This window comes from Protopterus annectens, chromosome 7.part1 (assembly GCF_019279795.1).
Source record: "Protopterus annectens isolate FY-2018-M chromosome 7.part1, PAN1.0, whole genome shotgun sequence".
In the NCBI taxonomy this organism is placed as follows: Eukaryota; Metazoa; Chordata; order Ceratodontiformes; family Protopteridae; genus Protopterus; species Protopterus annectens.
In genome coordinates, this window is record NC_056740.1 from 209,325,753 (window position 1) to 209,350,419 (window position 24,667).

The window sequence follows — 24,667 nt, forward strand, 5'->3', positions numbered from 1 at the left end:
GAAGGCCATTTCAAAGCAAACCATTTCTAAGTGGATAGGCCACTGCATTCATTTCTGCTATAAGTACCATGGAAAACCTATCCCACAGAGGATAAGACCACATTCAACCAGGGCTGCATCTACCTCTACAGCCTTTCTCAGAGGTGTCCCTACCAGGGACATCCTGGAAGTTGCTACCTGGAGTTCTGTACATACCTTCACCAAGCATTACCACTTGCCAATTTTTTCTAAATCCAGAGCTGGCTTTGATACTGCAGTCTTGCAGGGCCTTATAGCTGGTCCTAATGATATCTAATTACCTCCTCCCATCCTTAGCTTTGGGAATCTACCCAAATGTGATGACTGCAACAGTGAAACATGAAGAACATAGTACAGTTGTGTACACTTACCATAAATGTAGATGTTCGAGTGTATTCACTGTTACAGTCCTGGTTACCCTCCCTCCAGCCCCCTGACTTCTATTGACTATACCTCTGTTCTTGTTTACTATGCTTAAAGCTTTTTGGTGTATTTGTTTTTTGTTGGAGGTGTAACCTTGTATATAATTGCTTCTCATTATGGGGGCACCTGACATCTGGGGCAAGAAAAAAATATGTAATGGTGTCGGCTGCATGGTTTATACCCCTGACTACCTAATGTCATGGAAGATGAGACAGCAACCGATGCAGGACCCAAGACTTTGATAATCAGGCTTGCTGAGGGCTACTGCAAACAGATAACCCAAATGTGATGACTGCAACAGTGAATACACTATAACATCTACATTTATGGTAAATGTACACAACTGTACTTTCTTTCCCACCCATTCTGCCCTTCCCCAGATCCTGGCTTGTTTTATGGCACTCTAAATTGCTGTAAGAACCCAGGTTTCTTTGCCAGTTGCCTCTGTTAGTGTTCAGTGATGCCATAACCTCAGTTTGGCAAGAATGAATTTAAAAGTCAGATTGGTAGCGGGTTTAAGGAATAGCTGTGCTTATAATACTAGTACTAAATGTGTCTGACAGCATAAATAATTGCTGTATTTCAAAATCTATATTTCATCTTTCATAAAATGTCCTTTAGGGATGAGTTGTGATTAAACATTTGATCATTGCTGGTTTGATTTGCAAAGTCAGGCTAAGATAATATGTCTCTGAAGAGTGGTGCATAAGAAACAGGAGACTGTGTCCTTACACAGCGGCACTTGAGTTAATTGGGTGAATGGAGTGTTGGCATGAAAAGCAATGGCACCCCTTATCTCTGTATGAAGTCAGAAGAATAAGTTATTTTTCTGAAATTAGAGGAATTATGTATCCTTTAAAGTAAGTCAGAATTATTTCTCCTCTTAGTTGTACAAGTTACTCCATACTTTTATTGTTCAGATTGCTAGATGTCTATACTCTTTTTACTCTTTTTTAGTCAAGTCACGCAGATTTATTATTAGCATTTTACAAATGTACTTCAGTCTTTGTCAAATAATGTAACATTCCTGTTTGCAAAACTAGGTAGCAAAAGATGTCATTAAAGAATTTGCTGCTGATGGAGTGAAGTATCTTGAGCTGCGGAGTACTCCACGAGAAGAAAATTCCACTGGTATCTTTTTACGATTTTTTTTTTAAATATTGCAGTATTCTGATGTTGCTCAGTATGTTTGCCCCTGGCATATGGAATAAGTTTAAAAGCACCCAAAGTACCACAAATAAACTACGCAATGCGCAGCATGGTATGTAGCTCAGACAACTGAATGTTAAGATTAATGCTTCATTTGCTTGTATTGCAGCTATGCTACTCTAAGGTAGGCTTCTAAATTAGTAAGTATCATTGTATGATTAAAGAAGTTTGAATACAGGGTTAGGATGGAGATGTTGTACCTGTCTGAAGACTGATGTGCTGATACATATTTTAATGCTCACCACTGCTGCCAGTATGTGATGGGCAACACTATTTGTCGTCCCCACGCCGGGCCAGTAATCAAGGAGCCTGAATCCTCACCACTGACACTATAGAGGGCCGTGCACTTGGAATTCAAATGGTTACACTCGGTATTTCCATATGCAGACCTCTCTGCATCAAGTACAAATTCCCTTAAGAGCATGCAGGGAACACACTCAGCCCGGGGTCTGGAGGTCTCTAGATCTGTCTCCCTCAAGGTCCCCAGTAAGAATCCCTACTGGTACAGCTGTACGGTTAAATCCTCAGCCGAGTATCCAGGCCAAGTCCTCCAGCACCCTCACTGTAAACCTATGCTTCGTGTCCCTGCCTCAAGTAGCTGACACACACACACACACACACACACACACACACACACACACACACACACACACACACACACACTTTAAGATTTAACTTTCACACACACCCGCGCTCCTGGGAAAGGCTGGCACGGGTTTAGTAGCTATACCCCATTCTGCCAAGAGTATAAGATAGATTCACTGCCACCAGACACTCCTACAATCAGCTACTCTAAGGCCCTTAACAAACGGTGACTAATTATACTGTGTAATATTAATACTCGGCCTTCTGGAGTGTCCCACATAGGGTCACCAAATACATACAAGTACTCTGAAAGGTTAGATACTAAGGACCATCCAGAATAAAAGTTTTTAATATATTTAATAATAAATTAATAAAAGAACATGAAAATACTGAATATATATTCACAGTAAACCACAGAGTTCAAATCACAGAAAATATTGAAAACAACATTGATGGACAGGCTCATACAAATAAAGAAAAGAAATCTCTAAGCTAAGCTTCACTATATTCCTGACTGAATCTAAGAGAATTATACTATTCCGTAATAACTTATTTGAGCAAGGCAAGATGAAATTTGTGAGCAGTCTTTCTAGTCGGGCTCCCCAAACAGAATACTCTGTCCCCTGAGATTACTCCCTGTAAAATATAATATCCAAGATGACTTGCAGAATGACCTCATCTGGTCACCTCACTCTAGGTTCCCACAGTGTCTCCTTTTGAATCTGAGACAAGAATTGAACATAGATGGCTGCAGTACATTTCCACATGTTTATGTCAGTGTCTAGAGGCCTCAAATCTTTTCACTGATCTAATGAACAAAGGCTCTGTCCTAGACCCATCATCTCCGGTCCTACTCAGCACTGTGGGGTGCCATTCAGTGATTTAACAGCTCATTTACATTTCTCTTATTTTTCTTAAAATAAGCCAGCTGGTTAACCATTGCTGTGCCACTATCCTCTATTAAAACATATACATTTAATTCAGATACCATAGTACATGTGCATTTCTCTTCATTTCAGCAGGGTGCACTGTTGATATATTTTAACACAATTAACACAAGCAAAGCTCACAAATAGATTTTCAGCACAAGCATCTGTACAGATCAGTTTGATGTACAAATGACATATACTTATTTAAAAAATTCCAGTTAGCTGTGCTGGCACAAGTCATATATCCACTGCCCTACTTCTCCCTGGCATGGTTGGTAGTCACTACCTCCTGTCAACACATCTCTCCCCCCTTTGAAGACTCAGGCTAGTTTTTCAAGTGACCCTTGAGAAACATGGCTTGAGAGAAATAAGCATATCTGGGAATACATTTCCCCATTCCCTTTCAAGAAATCAAATCTGCGTTGGCATTGCTGACCCCACTACAGTGTTGCACTAGCATATCATATGCCTACAACTCTAGGCTCCACCATAGTAACTTGAGATTTTGCTGGCTTGGCTCTATGAAGTCATAGATCCCCATCGTACTCCTCCTGCTTCCTAATGCAAATACTCAGCACAAGGGCCTTCCTGTCATGGTAGGCCTTCATCATGTTAACATGGTACAATTTGTGCCCCTGCCTCCTGCCTAGCAGTTCTACCATGTAGTTAACATCACTGACCTTCCTTACCACTTTGAAGGGTCCCTCCCAAGCTGCCTGCAGTTTAGCGTGTCTGACAGGAATGAGAACCATCATCTGCTGCCCCACAGCATACTCTCTGGCTCAGGCATTCCTGTCATACCAGACCTTTTTCCTGTTGTTGTGCTCCTGCCAGGTTCTCCTGGGCCAAGCCCATAAGCTGCCTACATCTTGTCTTGAGCCCCTAAATGATGCTGTTACTGCATTCAGCAAGATATTTTTAGATATACTGAACATGGCCCCATCCAGAAAAGTCAGGGTGAAGTAGAACTGTGCTCCCAAGCGCACTAAGCAAACACGCCCTATTATGCAGCAGAGGGATATTGCTCGGAAAACCTGGGTAAAAAATAAAACTCCAACACTACTCCAATCTTACAAAGAACTCAGAAACACATATAAAAATATCATTGAAGATAAGAAAGCATTCTTTGCTGCTAAATACTCCAGCCCACATAGTAAGCCCAAGAAATTTTGGTCCACTGTAAATAAGATTCTCCACCCTAGCACCCTTTCTACCCTCAGCCCCTTTCCTCTCAGTAGTGCAACGGAAACTGCTACCCTATTAAACAGTTATTTCATAGACACAATTCAAAGGCTCAGTCTAGTCCCACTCCTTCTTCTGTGCCCCCACCTCACAGTCCATCTTCCTCTAATACTTTCTCCTTACAGTCTGTTCCATTTCCTTTATTAAATCCCAATTGAACAAACTCAAACCCTGCTCACCATCTGTTGACAATCTTCCTCCCCACTTCCTTAGAATTGCAGCCACCTCTATTGCCTGCCCTGTTTCTATCCTTATTAATCGCTCTATCACTGAGGCTCTCATCCCCAACATCTGGAAATCCTTGTACACAATCCCACACCACAAGGGAGGTAACTCCACTGAACCCTCAAAATATCGTCCCATAGCTATACTATCCCCACTTTCCAAGATACTTGAAAAATGTGTTCACTCCCAGCTACTCAAACACTTGCTTGAAAATAATCTCCTTACTCCCACCCAGCATGGCTTTTGACCACACCACAGCACATCTACTGCACTTTTCTCATTCACCCAAATAGTGGCAGAAGCCTGTGATAATAACCTACTCCTCTCCTGTCTTTTCCTTGATCTCTCAAAAGCTTTTGATACAGTGTCCCACTCTAAACTGTTAACTAAACTTTCAGACCTTCATCTCTCTCCTCTGTCTATATCCTGGTTCTCTAGTTATCTGTGTAACAGACTTCAATCTATATGCTGGCAAACCATCACCTCTCCTTTTCTGCCTATCAACACCGGAGTTCCCCAAGGCTCTATCCTGGGTCCTCTCTATTCAGTATCTATACTAACAACTTACACTCCGCTACTAAACTCAACCCTTTTACAGTATGCATATGACTCTACCCGGAAAACCATCCATGAACTGCTTTCTCATACCCAAGACATCTTCACTTCCATTGAGTCCTGGCTCACTGACAATTAATTGCTGTTAAACCCCAAAAAACTAACCATCTGAAGTTGTTAATCTTCTTCCTATTCATCACTGATGGGTTCAGTTCCGAGCCCTCGGAACCGAATCGGCCTAATACCAAGCTTGCGTCAACCAAAAACTCTCGAGCTAAGCTGCTACCCACAATGCCCTTCGCTCAGTTACCCCAGATCTCATTTGCCGTGCAGCCATATAACAGCGTTTCACTGCGCTGTCCAGCTAAGTGTTGTATTTTCTAAAAATGTATTGTATTTTGTAAAATTTTTTCTCCTAAAACTCTCTTCTACCTTGTTATCTATAACTAGCTCTACCCATGGGTATCTTTCTCTTACCATTGTTGGTAAATGCCTTTCTCTACCCTCATGGTATTCTTAATACCATTGTTGGTATTTCCTCTTCTTCTCTTTCGCTAACTTTTTGGAATGTATACTGGATGTGACTGAAAAGAAAGGGACTTCGGGGTTCAAAGATTGCACTTCCTGCAATGGTAAACTCCCCAGCAGCGACTTGCATGATGATTGTGTCTATTGCCTGGGGGTTTCCCACTTGTCTGTGAAGCCTCCTTGCCAGATTTGTGTCAGTTTCAGTTAGCAGACGCTGAATGAAAGGAAAAATAAACTTATTTTGAAAGGCCTGCTTTCTTCACCTTTCTCAGAGGTGCTTTCTGTGTTGGAGGTCTCAACCCCTCCATCGAAGGACAAGAAACGTCCTCATTCTGACCCCTCTTCACCGGCCAGTGATAAGGGTAGGCCTCATAAGCATAAGGCCCACAAGTCTTCCACGGAGCACAAGATCACCCCCTCAGCTCTGACCACCTCGGTTCTGAGTTCAGCTCCAGTGGTCTCTGTGGACATTACTATGACTTCCACGTCGGCACCGACTTCTACAGTTCCAAGTGTCGTATCGGCTCCAACCTTATTGCCTTCTGTAAATTCAGCACCGACATTGCCCCTCTACTCTCTGAAGTCAGTCCCGACTAACTCTTCGAAGCCGATAATGACTTCTCCTCCAGCTATCCTCTCAGCTCCGAGCCCTTTCTCGGCACTGATAGTGCCCCTTTTGCCTGTCTCAAAGCTGGAATCTTCGGTGCCGACTTTTCCTGCACCACGGACCTAGTACTCTCCCTGTCTTTGGACCCGTTTTCAGGACAAGCTTATAGCCCTTTTTTGGACCAACCTGACTCCCCCACAGGAGTGTCGGTAAGGTCCACCAGGAGTCTATCTGAATTGGATGTGGTGCATCTGTTCGATCAGCTGTTGACAGCCAGAGGGATTACAAATCTTCCAAAAACCCATCCCACTCTGGGTTTTGAGTCTATTGCCCCCATGACTCCCACTTATTCTCCTCCCTTGGATCCTTCGGTTCAGAGGCCCATAGCGCCAATGTCATTGGGGGGAACCCTTTCGTCAGCACAGACAGTGACTTTCTCGGAGGCTTCAAGACCCTCTTGGGTTTCAGTTCCTTCGGAGCCATCCCTTCCTCAATCTCATGCTTGGGGGGGGGGGGTGGAACCCTCAGCTCTGGGTACAATTCCGAGTTTTTCATCTGTTCCATCTTTGGATCTGGGAGGCGAAACCTGCCCCGGTTTTGCTTGAGTCTCTGTTCCTGGGAGCGGGCCGCGCGGAGTGGGGTGTGACCCCGGTTCCGAGATTGTCTTCCTCGGTTCTGGGCTCCCATTCCTGTTCGGGCGGACCTGCTTTCCAGGTGATGGAGAGGGTGCTTGCTTCTGGAAGTGCTCCTTCTATGTCAGGCCTTCCCTCTGCTCCCTCTGAGCTGCAGCTATCATGGGCCACCTCCCCAGTACACCAACAGCGCAAGCCTTAGGAGACCCCCTGTACAGGGGAACCTCCATTCCGAGTCTTCTTCAGACGCTCTCACTGAAGAACCCCCTCAGAAGAGGGCATGTAAGAGGAAACACCTGGACTCCCCGGAGGAGTCTCTCACTGGGGATATGAATTACGATGATGGGGAAGGGTCCCCATGGTCACCCCCTGATGATGTCTCCTTTGGAGACATCCTGGAACTATTGAAGCAGAGGGGTGACTGAAAGCCCTCCAATCCTTCCTCGGAGGAGTCTTCCTGCAGGCCTTCCACTCTCGGCCCTCTACTTCTTGTGTGACCCCACCTGCCGATGAGTTAGTCCAGCTCATCATGCAGTGTGCATGGAAGAACTCTGATACCATTGAGGCCATTCCCCGGAGACCAGATAAGATACTTTCCCCACCAGAGGAACAGCCCCATAGGTCTAGAGGCTTGTCAGTAGACGCTATGGTGGTGGCAGCTGCCACAAAAAAGGACCTTGGAGAGGAAAGTCCTACTGTCTGCCCACCTAACAGAGAGTCCTGGGCAGTGGACAGATTAGGGAAGTGAGTCTTTGCCTCAGTGACCTTTGCAGTCAGGTCTCTGAATTATTTGGCATAGTTTACAAGGCTCCAAAGGGATCTCATCTCCGAACTCTCTGGAATCCTTGCGGGTCAAGTTTCTGATGGGGCATGCAATAAAGTTGCTTCTCAGCTTGCTACCCTAGAGTCGATCTCCAACTCGTTCATGAGGTTGCTATCCCATGCAACCGAAGGGCCAGCTAGAGCTGCGGGTGCAGGTATAGATGTTCATCGTGCATACAGCTGCAGTCATCACACTTGGGTTATCCTGCCGTCAGACGGGTCCTCGGTCGGCCGAATTCCAAAGTCTAGGTCCGGCGTCGGTTGTCGTCGCTTCTTCCCTGACGTCAGTGCAATAGGGGTATAAAAGAGGCAGCCAACGCCATTTTCCCCAGTCTTTCTTGCCGCGCGGTGAAGCAGAAGCAGTTTGCAAGTGCCGGTCGGCCAGCTCCTGAGATTTACGAAAAGTATTTCAGCCGAAGTCTTCTTTAAAGCTAAGTACCCCATTGGGGAAACTTTTCTTGCCTCAGACCGATGTCAGACATAATAATTGCATTTCTTGTGGGAAGCAAATACCGCATAAGGATTTTCACACCTTGCTTAGGGCCAGACCACGACATTTTGGCCTGCTGTTTTTGTGCTAGGTTTAACAAGCGCACTATTAAGCGCCGGGCTGAGTTCGCCCTTCATTATTTTGGCAAAAAATTTAATTATATCATGTCGTCGGATATACTGACGCCAGTTTTAGGCAAAAAATGCAAGGATAAGGACAGACATCCAAGGCCTGCACCGAGTACTGAGATCACGCTAAGGCCGACTACCGGTTCTCCGGTTCTCAGCGAGGCACCTACGCAGCCCCTGACTACCGATGAAACTATTTTACCGGTGACTTCAGTACCCAAGGTCGCAGGTTCCTCAGTCTCCATTCCCACTGCAGATACCGACACCACTCTTGGCGGAGAAACGGAAAGTTTAGCGAGGCCTGCCATTTCTGAAGGCGTTTTCAGGCCTACCACCTTCTCTATTAAATCGTTCATTAAATCTAAAGCTCCTCTGAAAATTAAAAAACAGGGTCCTCAGACCCCCTCTGTAGGCCCCATGCCTAAAAAACAGATGCTTAAAATGGCTGAGGATTTGATTACACTCATCAGGGGTTCTCCACCCCCCTCAGACAAAAGACCCAGGTTGGAGGAAGACTACCCTTCCTCAGACCTTTCTGAGGACCAGGATTATGCCTATTCCCCATTTGAAGACTCTGATGCTGAGGAGTCTGTTCCCTCGGTCTCCCCCCCTGAGGGCTACTCTTTTGGGGAAACCCTACATACATTGAGAGAGCACTTCGACTGGGAAGGCCAAGATTACTCAGATTCCAAGAAAAGGCTCATGGAATTTCTGCTGCTTCCCCAGCATAGGCCCCTGGCTATTCCTCCTGTCTTAGATATTTTGGATGATGTGTACGCAGAAGCCAGTCTTAATCCAGACTCTTTACCTCCTGCCCCTGTTAAACCAGACAGATATTACCGGGTTCCTGATTCTCACCAGTTCCTTTATAAAAGCCCTTCTGCTGACCCAGAAACTATTTCTCAGGGTCCCAAGGGGATTAAGGCCTCTACTGCTAAACACCCTTTACCTTCAGATAGAGATTCCAGAGCATTAGAAAGGTGGGGGAAAAAGGTGTATACATTAGCCACTTTAACCATGAGGGCATTAAACTGTCAATTTCATATGTTAAAGTACCAGCAGTTCTTGCTATCTCAGCTGAAAAGCAAAATGACACAAACAGAACAACCAGATTTGAAAGAGTTGCAGGATTTGTTGCATGGAGCAGAACAAGTGGGGAAACATACCTTACAGTGTGATTTTGATGCTTTAGAGGCCTCATGTAGAGCTGCTGTCACGGGGTCTGTCGTACGTAGACACGCTTGGCTCAAAGAGCAAACCTTACCAGATCATGTCAAAGCAAAGTTATTAGATGCACCACTACAAAAAGATGTATTGTTCGGTGTTAAAGCTGAGGAGGTACTAAAGAAAATGGAGGAGGTACTAAAGAAAATGGAGGAAAAAGCGAAATCTATGCAAACAGTTAAAGATTTCTTGCAGGGCAGCCTCCACGCTTTAGCAGAAACTGGCCTTCAAAAATTGGTCCTTTCCAGCCACAGACAGACCCCAAAGGGGTAGATACAGACGCCCAAGGGGTAGAGGACAACCTCAAGGATCTTACAGAGCTAGGCAGTGGCAAGCACCAGCCCCAACAGGTGGAGAAGATAGACCACAGTCATTTAGAAAACAGACGCAATGACTTTCCCCTATGCCTGCCAAACAAAGCTATAATGGCAGCACCTTTGGGCGGAAAACTGGCCTTGTTTTCAAAAAACTGGCACATTGTTACAAAGGACAAATGGATTCTGGATATTATAGACAGAGGCTACAGGTTCCACTTTCACACCCTTCCAGAAATGAGAGGCATGCCAAACCTGCCACAAAATCAATGGGCAGAGGCACAAAAACAAATTTCCGCTCTCATGAATATGAAAGCAATTCAAGAGGTACCTACAAAAGAACAAGGTCGAGGTTTTTATTCAAGACTATTTCTGGTACCAAGGAAGGACAAAGATTGGAGACCCATCTTAGACCTATCTATTCTAAACACATATCTAGAGGTACCAAAATTCAAGATGCTCACATTACAGCAGCTTCTTCCCATGCTGGACAAGGAGTCTTGGCTGGTAACGGACCTCAAGGAGGCATACCTGCATGTCCCTATCAGACAAGATTGCAGAAGATACCTCAGATTTCTTGCAGGTTCAACCCATTATCAATTCTCTGCATTGCCCTTTGGCTTATCTACTGCGCCCAGAGTGTTTACGAAATGCCTGGCATCAGTAATTGCTTTCTGCAGACAACGAGGAATACAAATCTACCCATATCTGGACGACTGCCTGATCCAAGCGGACAGCAAGGACATTCTACTGCAGCATCTGGCATTTGTAATAAAACTGTTAAACTGCCTGGGGTACACAGTGAACAAAAAGAAATCAAAACTAATACCCTCTCAATAGATAATTTTCCTGGGTGCCAGCTTAAATACAACGGCCCAGATGGCTTACCTCACGCCAGACAAACAAGGGCAACTGTCTCAATACTTCAGCAAAATGGCAACTTTAACCAGGCTAACTGCAAGGAAAATCCTGCAGGCTCTGGGGTTCATGGCATCTTGTATCCTACTAATACCATTTGCAAAGCTGCATATGAGGAAACTACAATGGTACCTAAAAAACTTATGGTCTCAACACAGCCACAGCTTGGAAACAATTTTACCACTCATTCCATGCCTTCAAAAGGAATTTTTGTGGTGGTCTCAAGCATGCCAAAGAAACACGGGTCTCCCTTTCTGTATACCACAAGCAAGTCAAATCATCACAACAGACGCCTCAGACTATGCCTGGGGAGCACACATGGCAGATCAGTGCATCCAGGGAAAATGGTCCCAAAACAGATGCACCTACACATCAACCAAAAGGAGATGCTAGCTGTGCAAAATGCTCTTATGACCTTCAAGGACCTACTGCATCCAGGCCAGCTATTAATAAGGACAGACAACACCACAGTCATGTGGTACATAAACAAACAGGGAGGGACGCATTCATACCCCCTGTGCAGGCAAGCTATGACCCTGTGGAACACAGCATTGGAATTACAAGTTCAACTACAGGCACAATTCCTGCCAGGGAAGGAAAACACACTGGCAGACAACTTAAGCAGAAATATGACAGACCCACACGAATGGAAGTTGCATCCTCAAGTCTTCTCAAAGATAACTCAAGCATGGGGACAGCCAGACATAGATCTATTTGCTATCCACAGAAATTACCAGTTGGAAAAATTCTGCTCAAGGACCTATCATCCACAGGCCTGGAAAGTGGACGCACTCTCTTTCAATTGGACAGCATTGACAGTCTATGCCTTCCCGCCTCTACCTCTACTGACTAAAGTCCTATTAAAAACCAGAGCAGAGAGGCCACAAATGATTCTCATTGCTCCAGACTGGCCACGACAGCACTGGTATCCTCTCCTAAAGAGCCTGTCACACTCACCACCATGGATCCTACCTCAAGTTCCTCTTCTGTTGTCCCAGCACAACTACAAGATCCTTCACAGCCAGCTCAGAACTCTAAATCTAGCTGCATGGAAAATACCTTAATTTGCCAACAGACTCTCCTCTCCAAGGAGGTACAGGATGTCATCTTGGAGGCCAGGAGACCCTCTACTAGAAAAACCTACTCCGCCAAATGGAAACAATTTTATTCCTGGAATCAAGCAAAGGGCCAGAATCCTTGGGTAATAAATATACCTCAGATTTTACAGTACCTATCTGAGACGTTAAACAGTGGCCTTTCCTTCTCTTCCATCAAGATCCACGCTTCAGCCATTTCAGCACAATACAATACGGATCCTCCTTTATTCTCACATCCTGTATTAAGGCAGTTCCTCAGAGGGGCAAAAAATATAAAACCCCCACAGAAACCACCAGCTCCAGCTTGGGACCTCAACTTCATACTGGAGAAGCTGACACTGCCTCCTTTTGAGCCGGCTTCTTCAGCAGAGCTACAATACTTGTCGTGGAAAACAGCCTTGCTTCTGGCTATTACCTCAGCACGCAGGGTTTCGGAGCTACAGGCCCTCATGGCTGTGCAACCATTCATCATTTTCCATCAGGACAGGGTTTCCTTACGAACCAACCCTACCTTCATGCCAAAGGTAGTATCCAGTGTGGCTTTGAATCAGACTATTCATTTACCTACCTTTTATCCAAATCCACAGAACAAAGGGGAGAGGCTACTACACTCCTTGGACATTCACAGGCAACTTCGTTATTACTTGGACAGAACAAAGTCATTCAGGAAATCTGAGCAGCTCTTTGTGTCCTATGCTACAGGTGCTCAATGAAAGGCTATTTCCAAACAGACTATTTCAAAATGGATAGCCCACTGCATAAGCTTTTGTTATTCATTTCATGGAAAATCAGTGCCTGCATACATCAGATCCCACTCCACCAGGGCTACAGCTACCTCAGCAGCTTTCCTCAGGGGGGTCCCTACCAAGGACATTTTGGAAGCAGCTACTTGGAGTTCAGTGCACACTTTCACCAAGCACTACCACCTTCCACTATACTCAAAATCTAGAGCGGGCTTTGCCACAGCAGTCCTGCAGGGTATTCTAGCCCCTCCTAATTCCGCTTAGTACCATCACCTTTACTTAGCTTTGGGATTCTACCCAAGTGTGATGACTGCAGCTGTATGCATGATGAACATAGTACAGATGTTCTTCATCTCACATTGCTGCAGTCCTTACATATGGGTAGTCTGCTGTCCTCGGTCGGCCCGAATACCAAAGTATTAGGCTGACGTCGGTCATGGCGCTCAGATCTGACATCAGAGCATCAGGGTATAAAAGCGCATGACCGACGTCATATCCTCAGTCTTTTTTGCCGCATGGTCCGATGCAGAAGCAGCGTTTGCAAGTGCCGTTCGGCGTTCTGAAATTTTCGTATTCTGAGTTTCAGACCGAAACCAAGTTGGGCTAAGTACCCTTGGGGAATATTTTTGTTTTTCTTGCCTCAGTTAATTCCGGATGTCAGAAAAAGTGAATAATTGTATTTCTTGTGGGAAACAGATACCGCATAGGGATTACCACTCTCTTTGTATTCCTTGCTTGGGTCCTGAGCACGACGTAGTGGGTCGTCGATTTTGTGCTAGGTTTAATAAGCGCACCATTAAACGTAGGTTAGATTGCGCTAGGCTTGTCTTCGGTAAGCGGTGTAATTATAACATGCCGTCAGATCCTCCGACGCCCGCTACCGCGAAGAAGCGCAAAGACAAATCTTTAAAGTCCAGGCAGGATGAGTCATCCGTTCCGGACGCCGGTTCTTTAGAAACTACGGTGGAATCTGTGGATCCAGCCGAGGTTTCCGTTGAGTCTCAGGGGGAGGCTTTGATTTTACAAGATGTGGCCTCTCAGGAGTCAGGTCAGGCTGAGGGGGCCTCTCAGGTTGCTGTTCTGCCTTCCTTGCCTAAGGTGGTTAGGCCTTCTCCTTCTGTCTCTAAGGCTCCTTCCAAAGGCAGGCCTGGTTTGCCTTCCACGGGTGTCAGTCCTAGTTCTGCAGGTTCTGTGCCTAAAAAACACATGCTTAAAATGGCAGAAGATTTAATTTCTTTAATCAGAGGTTCTATGCCCCCTCCTGATAAGAGGCCTAGAGTGGAGCCAGAGGTGGAAAGTTTGGAGCAGGCTTCAGATTTCTCAGAGTCTTCAACTGAAGACATTCAGGATTTTCCTCCTTATTCTGATTCAGACGCAGAGGATTCCACTCCTTCTGCTTCTCCTCCAGAGGATTTTTCTTTTTCAGAAACCCTGCATTCTATGAGGGAACATTTTAAATGGGAAGGTCAGGATTTCTCAGATTCACGAAAGAGGCTTAGGGAATTTTTACCACAACATAGGCCCTTGGCTATACCTCCTGTTTTGGATGTTGTTCAAGACGTTTTCTCCGAGGCTTCCCTTAATCCAGACTCTCTGCCTCCTGCGCCAGTTAAGCCAGACAGGTATTATAGAGTACCTGAGGCTCATAAATATCTGTATAAGAGTCCAAGGGCTGACCCAGAAACTATTAGCCAGGGACCTAAGGGTGTCAGGGCTTCTGTTGTAAAGAATCCAGTTCCTATAGATAAAGATGCTAGAGCTTTGGATAGATGGGGTAAGAAAGTGTATACCTCTTCCACTTTAGCAATGAGGGCTTTGAATTGCCAGTTTCATATGTTGAAGTATCAGAATTTTCTCCTTACTCAACTAAAATCTAAAGTGGATGCTTTGGCAGAGGGCATAGAGTGTAAAGAATTACAGGATTTGGTGCATGCCTCTGAACAGGTGGGTAAGCATTCTTTGCAGTGTGGTTTCGATGCTTTACAGGCTTCTTCCAGGGTGGCTGCCACTGGTTCTGTTATTCGCAGGCATGCCTGGCTTAAGGATCAAAATTTGTCAGAGCATGTTAAAACTAGAATTTTGGATGCTTCTTTGCAGTCTGAAGTTTTGTTTGGTTCTCCTGTGGAATCTGTCTTGAAGAAAATGGAAGACAAGGCTAAGTCTATGCAGACTGTTAAAGATTTTTTGCAGGTGCAGCCTCCTAAGTTTAGCAGGAATTGGCCTACTAAGGGATGGGCTTATCCTTCTTCTGATTTACAATCTAGGGGTAGATCTAGACGTGGTAGGGGCAGAGCTCAGAGTTCTTTCAGGCCTAGAACATGGAGTTCACCTGCACAATCTACAGGTGAGGGCAGGGGCCAGTCCTTTCATAAACAGGCCCAATGACCTGCATCTTCAGCTGCCAGATTCTTCCTGTCTGGCAGCTCCTTTGGGAGGAAAGTTGGCACTCTTCAAGCAAAACTGGCTTTTAATCACCCAGGACAAATGGGTGTTGGACATTATAGACCGAGGCTACAAGTTTTATTTCCATACATTGCCTCCTTTCAAAGGCATGCCAGACGTTCCTCCTCAGCAAAGGGTGGAGGCTCACAAGCAGATTTCTTTACTTCTTCAAATGGGGGCTATACAGCAGGTCCCTCTGTCAGAAGTGGGCCTAGGATTTTATTCTCGCCTGTTTCTAGTACCAAAGAAAGGAAACACTTGGAGGCCAATTTTGGATTTATCTATCCTCAACACATACCTGGACATTCCAAAATTCAAAATGTTGACGTTGCAACAACTTCTACCTCTGTTGGGCAAAGATCACTGGATGGTAACTCTGGATCTCAAAGAGGCTTATCTTCATGTTCCTATCAGGCCCAGTTGCAGGAGATACCTGCGTTTTTGGGCTGGGACTTTACATTATCAGTTCTCTGCATTGCCCTTTGGCTTATCTACTGTGCCCAGGGTGTTCACAAAGGTTCTGGCTCCAGTGATAGCCTTCTTACAGTTAAGAGGAATACAAATTTATCCTTATTTGGACGATTGCCTGATTCTTGCTCAAGACAAGTACGAACTTCTTCATCATCTACAGTATGTGATGGCAGTGTTAAGGTGCCTAGGGTATTCTGTGAACGAAACAAAGTCCAGTCTAGTACCCTCTCAGGAAATGTGCTTTCTGGGTGTGAGACTGAATACAGCTTCCCAGATGGCCTTTTTGACCCCGGACAAGCAAAAGAACCTTACACTTTACTTCCATCAATTGTCTCTACGGTCCAGGCTGACTGCAAGGACAGTCCTTCAAGCCTTGGGGTTCATGGCATCTTGTATTCTGGTGCTTCCCAATGCCAAACTGCATATGAGGAAGCTACAATGGTATCTCAAATGTATGGACACAACACTGCCAAGATCTGGACACTGTCATTCAAATAATACCTTGCATTCAAAAGGAATTTTTGTGGTGGGCTCAGGAATGTCACCTAAACAAGGGACTCTCTGTGACCCAACCAGAGGCGAGTCAGATTTTAACGACAGATGCCTCGGACAAGGCTTGGGGAGCACACCTCAATGGAAAATGGGTTCAAGACACGTGGCCTGCCAGACTTCAACATCTACATATCAACTTGAAGGAGATGTTAGCAGTCCAATTTGCATTGATGGCTTTCAAGGATTTACTTCACCCAGGGCAAGTGTTGATTCTAACAGACAACACAACTGTCATGTGGTACATCAACAAGCAAGGGGGAACCCATTTGTACCCTCTTTGCAGGCAAGCAATGATTTTGTGGGAGACTGCTCTCAGTTTACACCTCAATCTTCAGGCAAGGTTTCTACCAGGAGCACAGAACTCCTTAGCAGATGTTTTGAGCAGACAGATAGTGGATCCCCACGAGTGGAAATTGGATCCTCATGTATTTCAAAATTGACAGTGATATGGGGAACTCCAGACATAGATCTGTTCGCTTCTCCACTAAATTTCCAGTTGCCAAAGTTTTGCACAAAAATGTTTCATCCCACAGCTTGGAAAGTGGATGCTCTATCATTCAGTTGGAGCAATCTTCACGTCTATGCCTTTCCGCCTCTGCCTCTCCTCCCCAAGGTACTCTTATAGGTCAGACAAGACAAGCCCTCCATGATTCTAATAGCTCCAGATTGGCCTCGACAGCACTGGTACCCTCTGCTGAGGAGTTTAGTACGGGAGCCTCCATGGCCTTTGCCTACGATTCCGCACCTTTTGTCTCAGGAGGGCAATCATTTCCTCAATGTCAGGATTCAGTCCCTGCATCTAACAGCCTGGCACATTCGGTTCTAGAACCTGGAGGGTCGCAGCTTCCACAACAAGTTTTGAATGTTATTTTGGAGGCCAGAAGGCCTAGTACAAGGAAAGTTTATGCTGATAAATGGAGGAGATTTTTATTTTGGAGCAAAACAAAGAGCTTTGATGTTTCCAGGCCTGATTTAAGTGTTTCTCTTCAATATCTTACAGAATTATTAGACAAGGGTTTGTCTTTCTCCTCTATAAAAGTTCATGCTGCAGCCATTTCTACTCACTATGACTGTGACCCTCCATTATTCTCTCATCCTTTGTTTAAGCAATTTCTTAGAGGGGCAAAGAACATAAGACCCCCACGTAGAGCTCCTACTCCTGCCTGGGATCTCAATTTTGTGTTGGAAAAACTTACTTTACCTCCTTTTGAACCTGCAGCTACTACTGAGTTAAAGTTTTTGTCTTGGAAGACTGCTTTTTTGTTGGCCATTACGTCTGCTAGAAGGGTTTCTGAATTACAGGCTCTTATGGCAGTTGAACCCTTCCTAATTTTTCATAAGGATAGGGTATCTCTGCATACTAACCCTACTTTTATGCCTAAAGTGGTTTCAAATGTGGCCTTGAACCAATCAATTCATTTGCCCACTTTTTATGCAGATCCCCAAAATAAAGGGGAGAAAGTTTTGCACACTTTGGATATTCACAGGCAGTTGCGTTATTATTTGAGCAGGACTAAAGGATTCAGACAGTCTCAGCAGTTGTTTGTTTCTTTTGCTTTAGGTTCTCAGGGAAAACCTGTTTCAAAACAAACTATTTCTAAGTGGATTGGCTTTTGTATTGCTTTTTGTTATTCTCATCATGGTAAGGAGATTCCGGCTGGAATCAGACCTCACTCCACTAGGGCTACTGCCACTTCTACAGCTTTTTTAAGGGGAGTAGCTACTAAAGATATTTTGGAAGCAGCTACTTGGAGTTCAGTGCATACTTTTCTAAACATTACCACCTTCCTCTTTATTCCAAATCTAGGGCTGGGTTTGCCACTGCAATCTTACAGGGCATTTTGGCAGCTCCCAATGCTTTATGATTTTGCCAGCCTCCCTTTACCTCTGCTTTGGGATTCTATCCATATGTAAGGACTGCAGCAATGTGAGATGAAGAACATAGTACAGTTTTGTACCTACCATAAATGTAGATGTTCGAAGATCCACATTGCTGCAGTCCAATTTACCCTCCCTCCTTCCCCTCTGTAGTTTGGAATGGTTGTATGGTTTGGGTGGTAGCTGTTATTTGTATATGCCTTTTGGGAAGTATTCTATTTTTGGCTGTGGCCTTTCTTTTTAGGGCCTTCTGACATCTGGGGCAAGAAAAGACTGAGGATATGACGTCGGTCATGCGCTTTTATACCCTGACGCTCTGATGTCAGATCTGAGCGCCATGACCGACGTCAGCCTAATACTTTGGTATTCGGGCCGACCGAGGACAGCGGACTACCCATATGTAAGGACAGCAGCAATGTGGATCTTCGAACATCTACATTTATGGTAGGTACAAAACTGTACTTTTTGTACCTACCATAAATGTAGATGTTCGAGTTCGCATACAGCTGCAGTCCAGGTTACCCTCCCTCCATCCCCTCTTAGGACAGGGCTTATGACAAACACCTTTAATATACAACCTATTTGGGGTATTCCTTTATGGTGTATTTGCTTGCAACTACTGTTTTGATTTATCTACTTATGTATGTTTGCATAACATCATGTATTGCCTTCCTTTCTGGGGGCACCTGACATCTGGGGCAAGAAAAACTGAAGAAAATGGTGTTGGCTGCCTCTTTTATACCTCTGTCGCACTGACGTCAGGGAAGAAGCGACGACAACTGACGCCGGACCTAGACTTTGGAATTCGGCCGACTGAGGACCCGCCTGACGGCAGGATAACCCAAGTGTGATGACTGCAGCTGTATGCGCACTCTAACATCTACATTTATGGTAGGTACAAAACTGTACTTTATGAGACGCCATGCCTGGATGTGCAGTTGTGATCTCGTGGACTCCTTCAAGTCTTCCTTCTTGAACACCACTATCGAACCGTCCGCTCTGTTCAGTTCCAAAGTGAAGGACACATTAGCCAGGTGCGAGCAAGATGGAAATACCTTGTCTGCCATTGGCCTACTTTTTTCCAAACCTCAGCGCTTTTTCTCCAGGAACCAGAGGAGTGGAAAGATATGGCACAAAAAATCTCAAGGCCCTTTCCACAGTGCATGTGGTGAGGATTCCCCAAGAGGAGGAGGAGGTTCCAATAGTGGAAGGCATCCCTTTAGGGGCAGAGGGGGTCCCCGGAACCAGGACTCCAGGGATTCTTTCTCCGGACGACCTTATCAGCGCTCCTGAAGCGCTGCCCGATTGCTTTCCTCTGGAAGCTGTCGGGAATTGGTTTTGTCTGCACCAAGCTGCCTGCCACTCTATTACAAATGATCAGTGGGTGCAGAGAATAATTTCCAGAGGTTATTACATCCCTCTAATATCTTTCCCAAAACCTCCAAAATGCCTTCCCAATGTTCCACCCAGACAAAGGGAAGAGGCAGCTTCAGAAATAAAAAGCTGTGTCAAAAACAAGTCATCCAACAAGTCTCCCCAGACCAGTACGGATCTGGTTTTTACTCAAGATTCTTTTTGGTGCCAAAAAAGACCGGGGACTGGAGACCCATTTTAGATGTCAGCCAATTAAACAAATCAGTGGTTCAAACCAAATTCCACATGGTCATAATACAATCCATTCTCCCATTTCTTCGGGAGGGTGTGTGGATGTGCTCGCTAGACCTCCGGGATGTGTATTACCACATCAAAATGGACAATTGCTTCAGGAGTCTCCTTCGGTTTCGGGTGGGAGCCAATCACTACCAATTCAGAACCCTGCCATTCGGTCTCTTGACGGCCCCCAGAGTCTTCATGAAATGCCTGGCAGTGGTAACAGCTCATCTTAGACATCAGGGATTCCAGGTGTTTCCATATCTAGATGATTGGCTCCTCTCCGCCCCCACCAAGCGCCTACTGGTCATGGTCCTCTGCTACACTCCAGCACTGGCAGAGTTTCTAGGCATCATGATACACTGGGAAAAATCCAATCTTCATGCTACCCAACAGTTGGAGTTTATAGTAGCAGTATTCAATACTTAAACAAGCCATGTCTCTCTCCCACCGCACAGACTTCAGAGGTTAAGATTACAAGTACAAGTGATACTCGGTCGAAGAAAGGTGTCAGCAAGGAAATTTCTACAGGCTCTTGGGTCTATGGCGTCAGCCATCCCAATCGTTCCCCTGCCAAGATTGCATATGAGACTGTTACAATGGCTCCTTTTGTCCCAATGGGTATCCAATCTTCATTCTCTAAACTCTCAGATCCTCATCACCAATTCCTGCAAGCAAGACCTTCTTTGGTGGATGAGAACAGATGAAAATCTTTGGTGCTGCCCCTTCCAGACTCCTCAACCCAATGCCACGGTGACCACGGACACTTCCCTGATAGGGTGAGGGGGTCATTTTCAGGGAAAGACAGTCCAAAGCACGTGGTCCAGCTTGGAGGCCAGCTTGCATATCAATGTCCTGGAGTTGAGAGTGGTGCTGTTAGTGTTGCAGGCACTTCATCCGCTCCTTCCGTCGGGATCAATTGCAATACAGTCGGGCAATATGTCTGTAGTCTGGTACATAAACAAACAGGGAGGGACCAAATCCTACCCCCTATGTCGAGAGGCCATGATAATTTGGCATTGGGCAATAGCTTCCAACTGCTTTCTGATAGCAATGCATATCCCAGGGAGCTCCAACGTGATTGTGGACAGACTGAGCAGATGCATCCTCCGTCCACATGAGTGGTCTCTCAACCTGAAAGTGACGGCAGAAATTTTCAGCCATTGGGGCCAGCCTTGCTGCAATCTTTTTGCTTCCCCTTCAAACAGAAAATGCAGCAGCTACTTTGCCCTCTTTCCCCCAGACGGGGAATCACCGAGAGATGCTTTGACTCAAGATTGGCCTGCGGGTCTCCTCTGTGCTTATCCTCCGATACCCCTTTTTCTAAAGAAAGCAATTCGGTTGAGATGCAATGTGATTCTCATTGCCCCTTTCTGGCATTGACAAATATGGTTCCCCTTTCTCAGGCCTCACCTATTGCAACCTCCTTGGATCCTAGACACTCGTCGGGACCTAATATCTCACCCATAAGGATTGACTCCCCCAAATCTGTCCACTCTCACAGCTTGGTTTCTCCATTTCCGTTCATCATCAGGCAGGAAACCCTCTCCTCACCTGTCCGCAATATTATTCTGGCCTCCCATAAACCATCAACCAGAAAACTACAGAGAAAAATGGAAAAGGTTCGTTATCTGGTCTAATAATCAGATGCTAGACCCTTTTTCAACTTCTACAGCTGCTATACTTCAGTGCCTTTTCGAGTTGTTTGACGATGGAGCATCAGCTTATACTATTAGAGTCCATTTAATTTCATAACAGCTCGGATGGCTTTCCTCTTATCTCCACCTGCCTTTTCAAGACCTTTCTCCAGGGAATTTTCTATAGCAGACCCCCTATCAGGCAACCTGTAGAGACATGTAATCTCTCTCTGGTACTACAGTATCTCTCTCTACCCCCTTTTGAGCCTGCTGTGACCTGTGATCTTAAATTCCTGTCATGGAAATCTCTGTTTTTGGTAGCGGTCACATCAGCTAGACGGATATCTGAGTTGCAAGCCTTAGGCATCAAGACCCCGTATCTAGTCTTCCATAAAGACAGAGTATCTCTTCGTACTAATCCATCCTTTCTCCCCAAAGTGGTATCTGACTTCTCTATTAACCAGTCCATTGAACTCCCTGTGTTTTTTTCCAGATTATTCCAACAAGGGAGAATACTGTCTACATTCTTTGGACGTACATAGACAACTACGTTTCTACTTGGACAGGACTAAGTCTTTCCACAAGTTGGATCAGCTTTTCATTTCCTTTTCTGGTCCAAGAATGGGATGTGCTGTATCAAAATTTACTTTATCAAAATGGCTCAGAGATTGTATTACCTTTTCATACTCCCTAGCGAATGAATCTAAACCTGTTCATATCAAAGCTCATTCAATGAGAGCCATCGCAACTTCGGTTGCCTTTCACTCCAGTGTTTCCATGGATGACATTTGTGCAGCAGCCATTTGGGCTACACCCCATACTTTCATCAAACATTACAAATTGGATTTGGTCTCCAGGGGAAGAGCGGTCTTCGGCTGAATGGTTCTCAGGAATGTTCTTCCATAAAGGCCACCCAGGTTCTCCAAGTAGCTGGTGACTCTGTTCCATCAGTGATGAATAGGAAAAAGATTAACAACATCAGATAAAGAAGTTATGTCTTACCATAACATTCCATCTAAGTTGTTGATCTTCTTCCAGTCATCACACCCTCCCTCCGTCCCCCACCAAAGGCTCCTGTAGATCTTCTGGGTCCTTGTGGTGTTTCAGGGTTTCTGCACAGAAGAGGCCTCTGTTTTCTCCTATATGTTGCATGCAAACTTGATCTGAGGTAACTGAGAGAAGGGCATTGTGGGTAGCAGCTTAGCTCAAGAGTTTTTGGGGTATGCGAGCTTGGTATTAGGCCAATGCGGTTCCCAGGGCTTGGAACCGAACCCATCAGTGATGACTGGAAGAAGATCAACAACTCAAATGGAACGTTATGGTAAGTCATAACTTCTTTTTTTGTTATTCCTTTCTAAAAATCTTGTACATCATAAATCCTCTTTCTTCATTACCTCCCTCAACAACACCATCATCAAACCCGAACCACACACCAAATTACTCGGTGTCACCATCGACGATGAACTAAAATTCGACATACAAATCAACCCATGCATAAAAAAAAAAACACAAACTTGGCCTGTTATACTGAAATCATCAATTTCTTTCTAACTCCTCAAAACCCACCCTAGCTTTATCTCTCCTCTTACCCAATTTTCTGTATGAAGCCCCAGTCCTCACTAACCTTCAGTCTTCTCTTCTCTTCTCAGCAAACTAGAACAAACCTACAATAAAATAGCTAAATTTGCTGCTAACCTCTCCTATAAATCCCATCACTGCCTTGCCCCTAAATTCTTGCAATGACCCGAATTCCCAAAACAGCTTCTCCATCTACAACTGACTATAATACACTCAATTCTTTATAACCCCACATCCTCCCTCTCTAGCTCTAATATTGTATCACAATATATATCCCTGACATCAACTCTGCTTATCAGACAAACATCTGCTGGACATATAACAATCATCTAAAAACATTGGCAAGTCATTATTTAAATACTCATTTGCTCACCCTGGAACTCCCTTCCTATAAGAAGTATCCCCCCGTAAGTCCCAATTCAAACTAGCAGTCAAGCACTACCATCAAAACACCTGGTCCTGCCTCTGTCTAGCTCCAACCTGATTCCTTATTCCGCTTCCTTATACCCACCATATTTTCTCTTTCTTTTTCTCTTGCCCCTTTTACTTGAAAACCTTTTCATAATCTCTCTACTGTGAAAACTATTCCTTTTTCTTCCCCAAGCTTCCGCACCATTTTATAGATACTGTACATAATTTCATTTATAAAAAAAATACACAAAACTATGTAATTGTGGAAGTAAGGTGATAAGGAACTGTTGTATAAATTATTTTTTTGATATCTAACTTCTTTTTGGAATGACTGTAATTCTAATTGGAGGTTTTCTTCTCGGGTCTCCACTGAAAATGGGCCATTGGCTCAGTTGGACTAACCTGGTTAGTAAGTGACAATAAATAAAAAATAAATAAACATATGCCACAACAGACTCCTTGTGGGATTCACACTCCTCTCCCACTCATCATGAATCAGATCTAAAGGTCCCCTCACCCTGTGCCCATACAGCAACTGAAAGGGTGAAAAACATGTCGATTGCTAGGTTAACTCTCTGTATGCAAACAACAGATGGGGCAAATATTTGTCCCACTCTCTCTTAAACTGGTCTGAAAATGCCAGTAGCATGGTCTTTAGTGTAGAGTTTAACCTCTCCACAAGACCATTAGTCTGGGGATGGTAGGGGGTGGTCTTTAGGTGCTTCACCCCACAGCGCTCCCCGAGACAAGCCAGCAGTCAGTCAGTATTTCTCTTGGGGAAACCTACCCTGCTGAAACTCTGTAGCAAAGTATTTTCCACCTTTTATGCCTCAGTGGAGGACAGAGCCACTGCCTTAGGGTATCTAGTAGCATAATATGCTACCACTATGATATACTTCTTCCCTTTGGACCTTGGGTTACTCAGAGGCCCCACAATATCCATAGCTACCCCCTGAAATGGCTCCTCTATTACAGGCAAAGGCATCAAAGGAGCTTTGACCTTGTCTCCTGCCTTGTCTACTTTTTGGCACTATTCACAGGTCCTGCAGTACCCTATTACATCTCTGGAAATCCCAGGCCAATAAAAGTTTTACATAATATGTCTCTTGGTACGCTTTATGTCCATATGACCTGCAAAGGGAATGTCATGGGCTATGGCTAGAAGTGCCAGATGGTATGCTATGGGCAGTACCAACTGCTATATTACCTCACCTTCTAGCCCTCCCCTCAGGGGTCCACTCTCTATACAGTAACCCTTTGTACCAGTATACAGATTCCCCTTTTCCTTGAGAATCAGGTGCATCTGTAGCTACCTCTCTCAAGGTTTGTAATGTAGGGTCTGAGAACTGAGCCTGTCTT

At 45.0% G+C, this 24,667-nt stretch overlaps 1 protein-coding gene across 3 annotated transcripts in view; it reads left to right on the top strand.

Moving 5' to 3' along the window:
* ADAL (adenosine deaminase like) overlaps positions 1-24,667 on the top strand; it is a 594,669-nt gene that overhangs the window by 144,769 nt on the left and 425,233 nt on the right. For all 3 annotated transcript variants that reach the window (XM_044078655.1, XM_044078653.1, XM_044078654.1), the window contains exon 4: positions 1,485-1,572. In XM_044078655.1, coding sequence (XP_043934590.1) covers positions 1,485-1,572 — 88 coding nt within the window. The remainder of the gene's footprint in view (positions 1-1,484; positions 1,573-24,667) is intronic.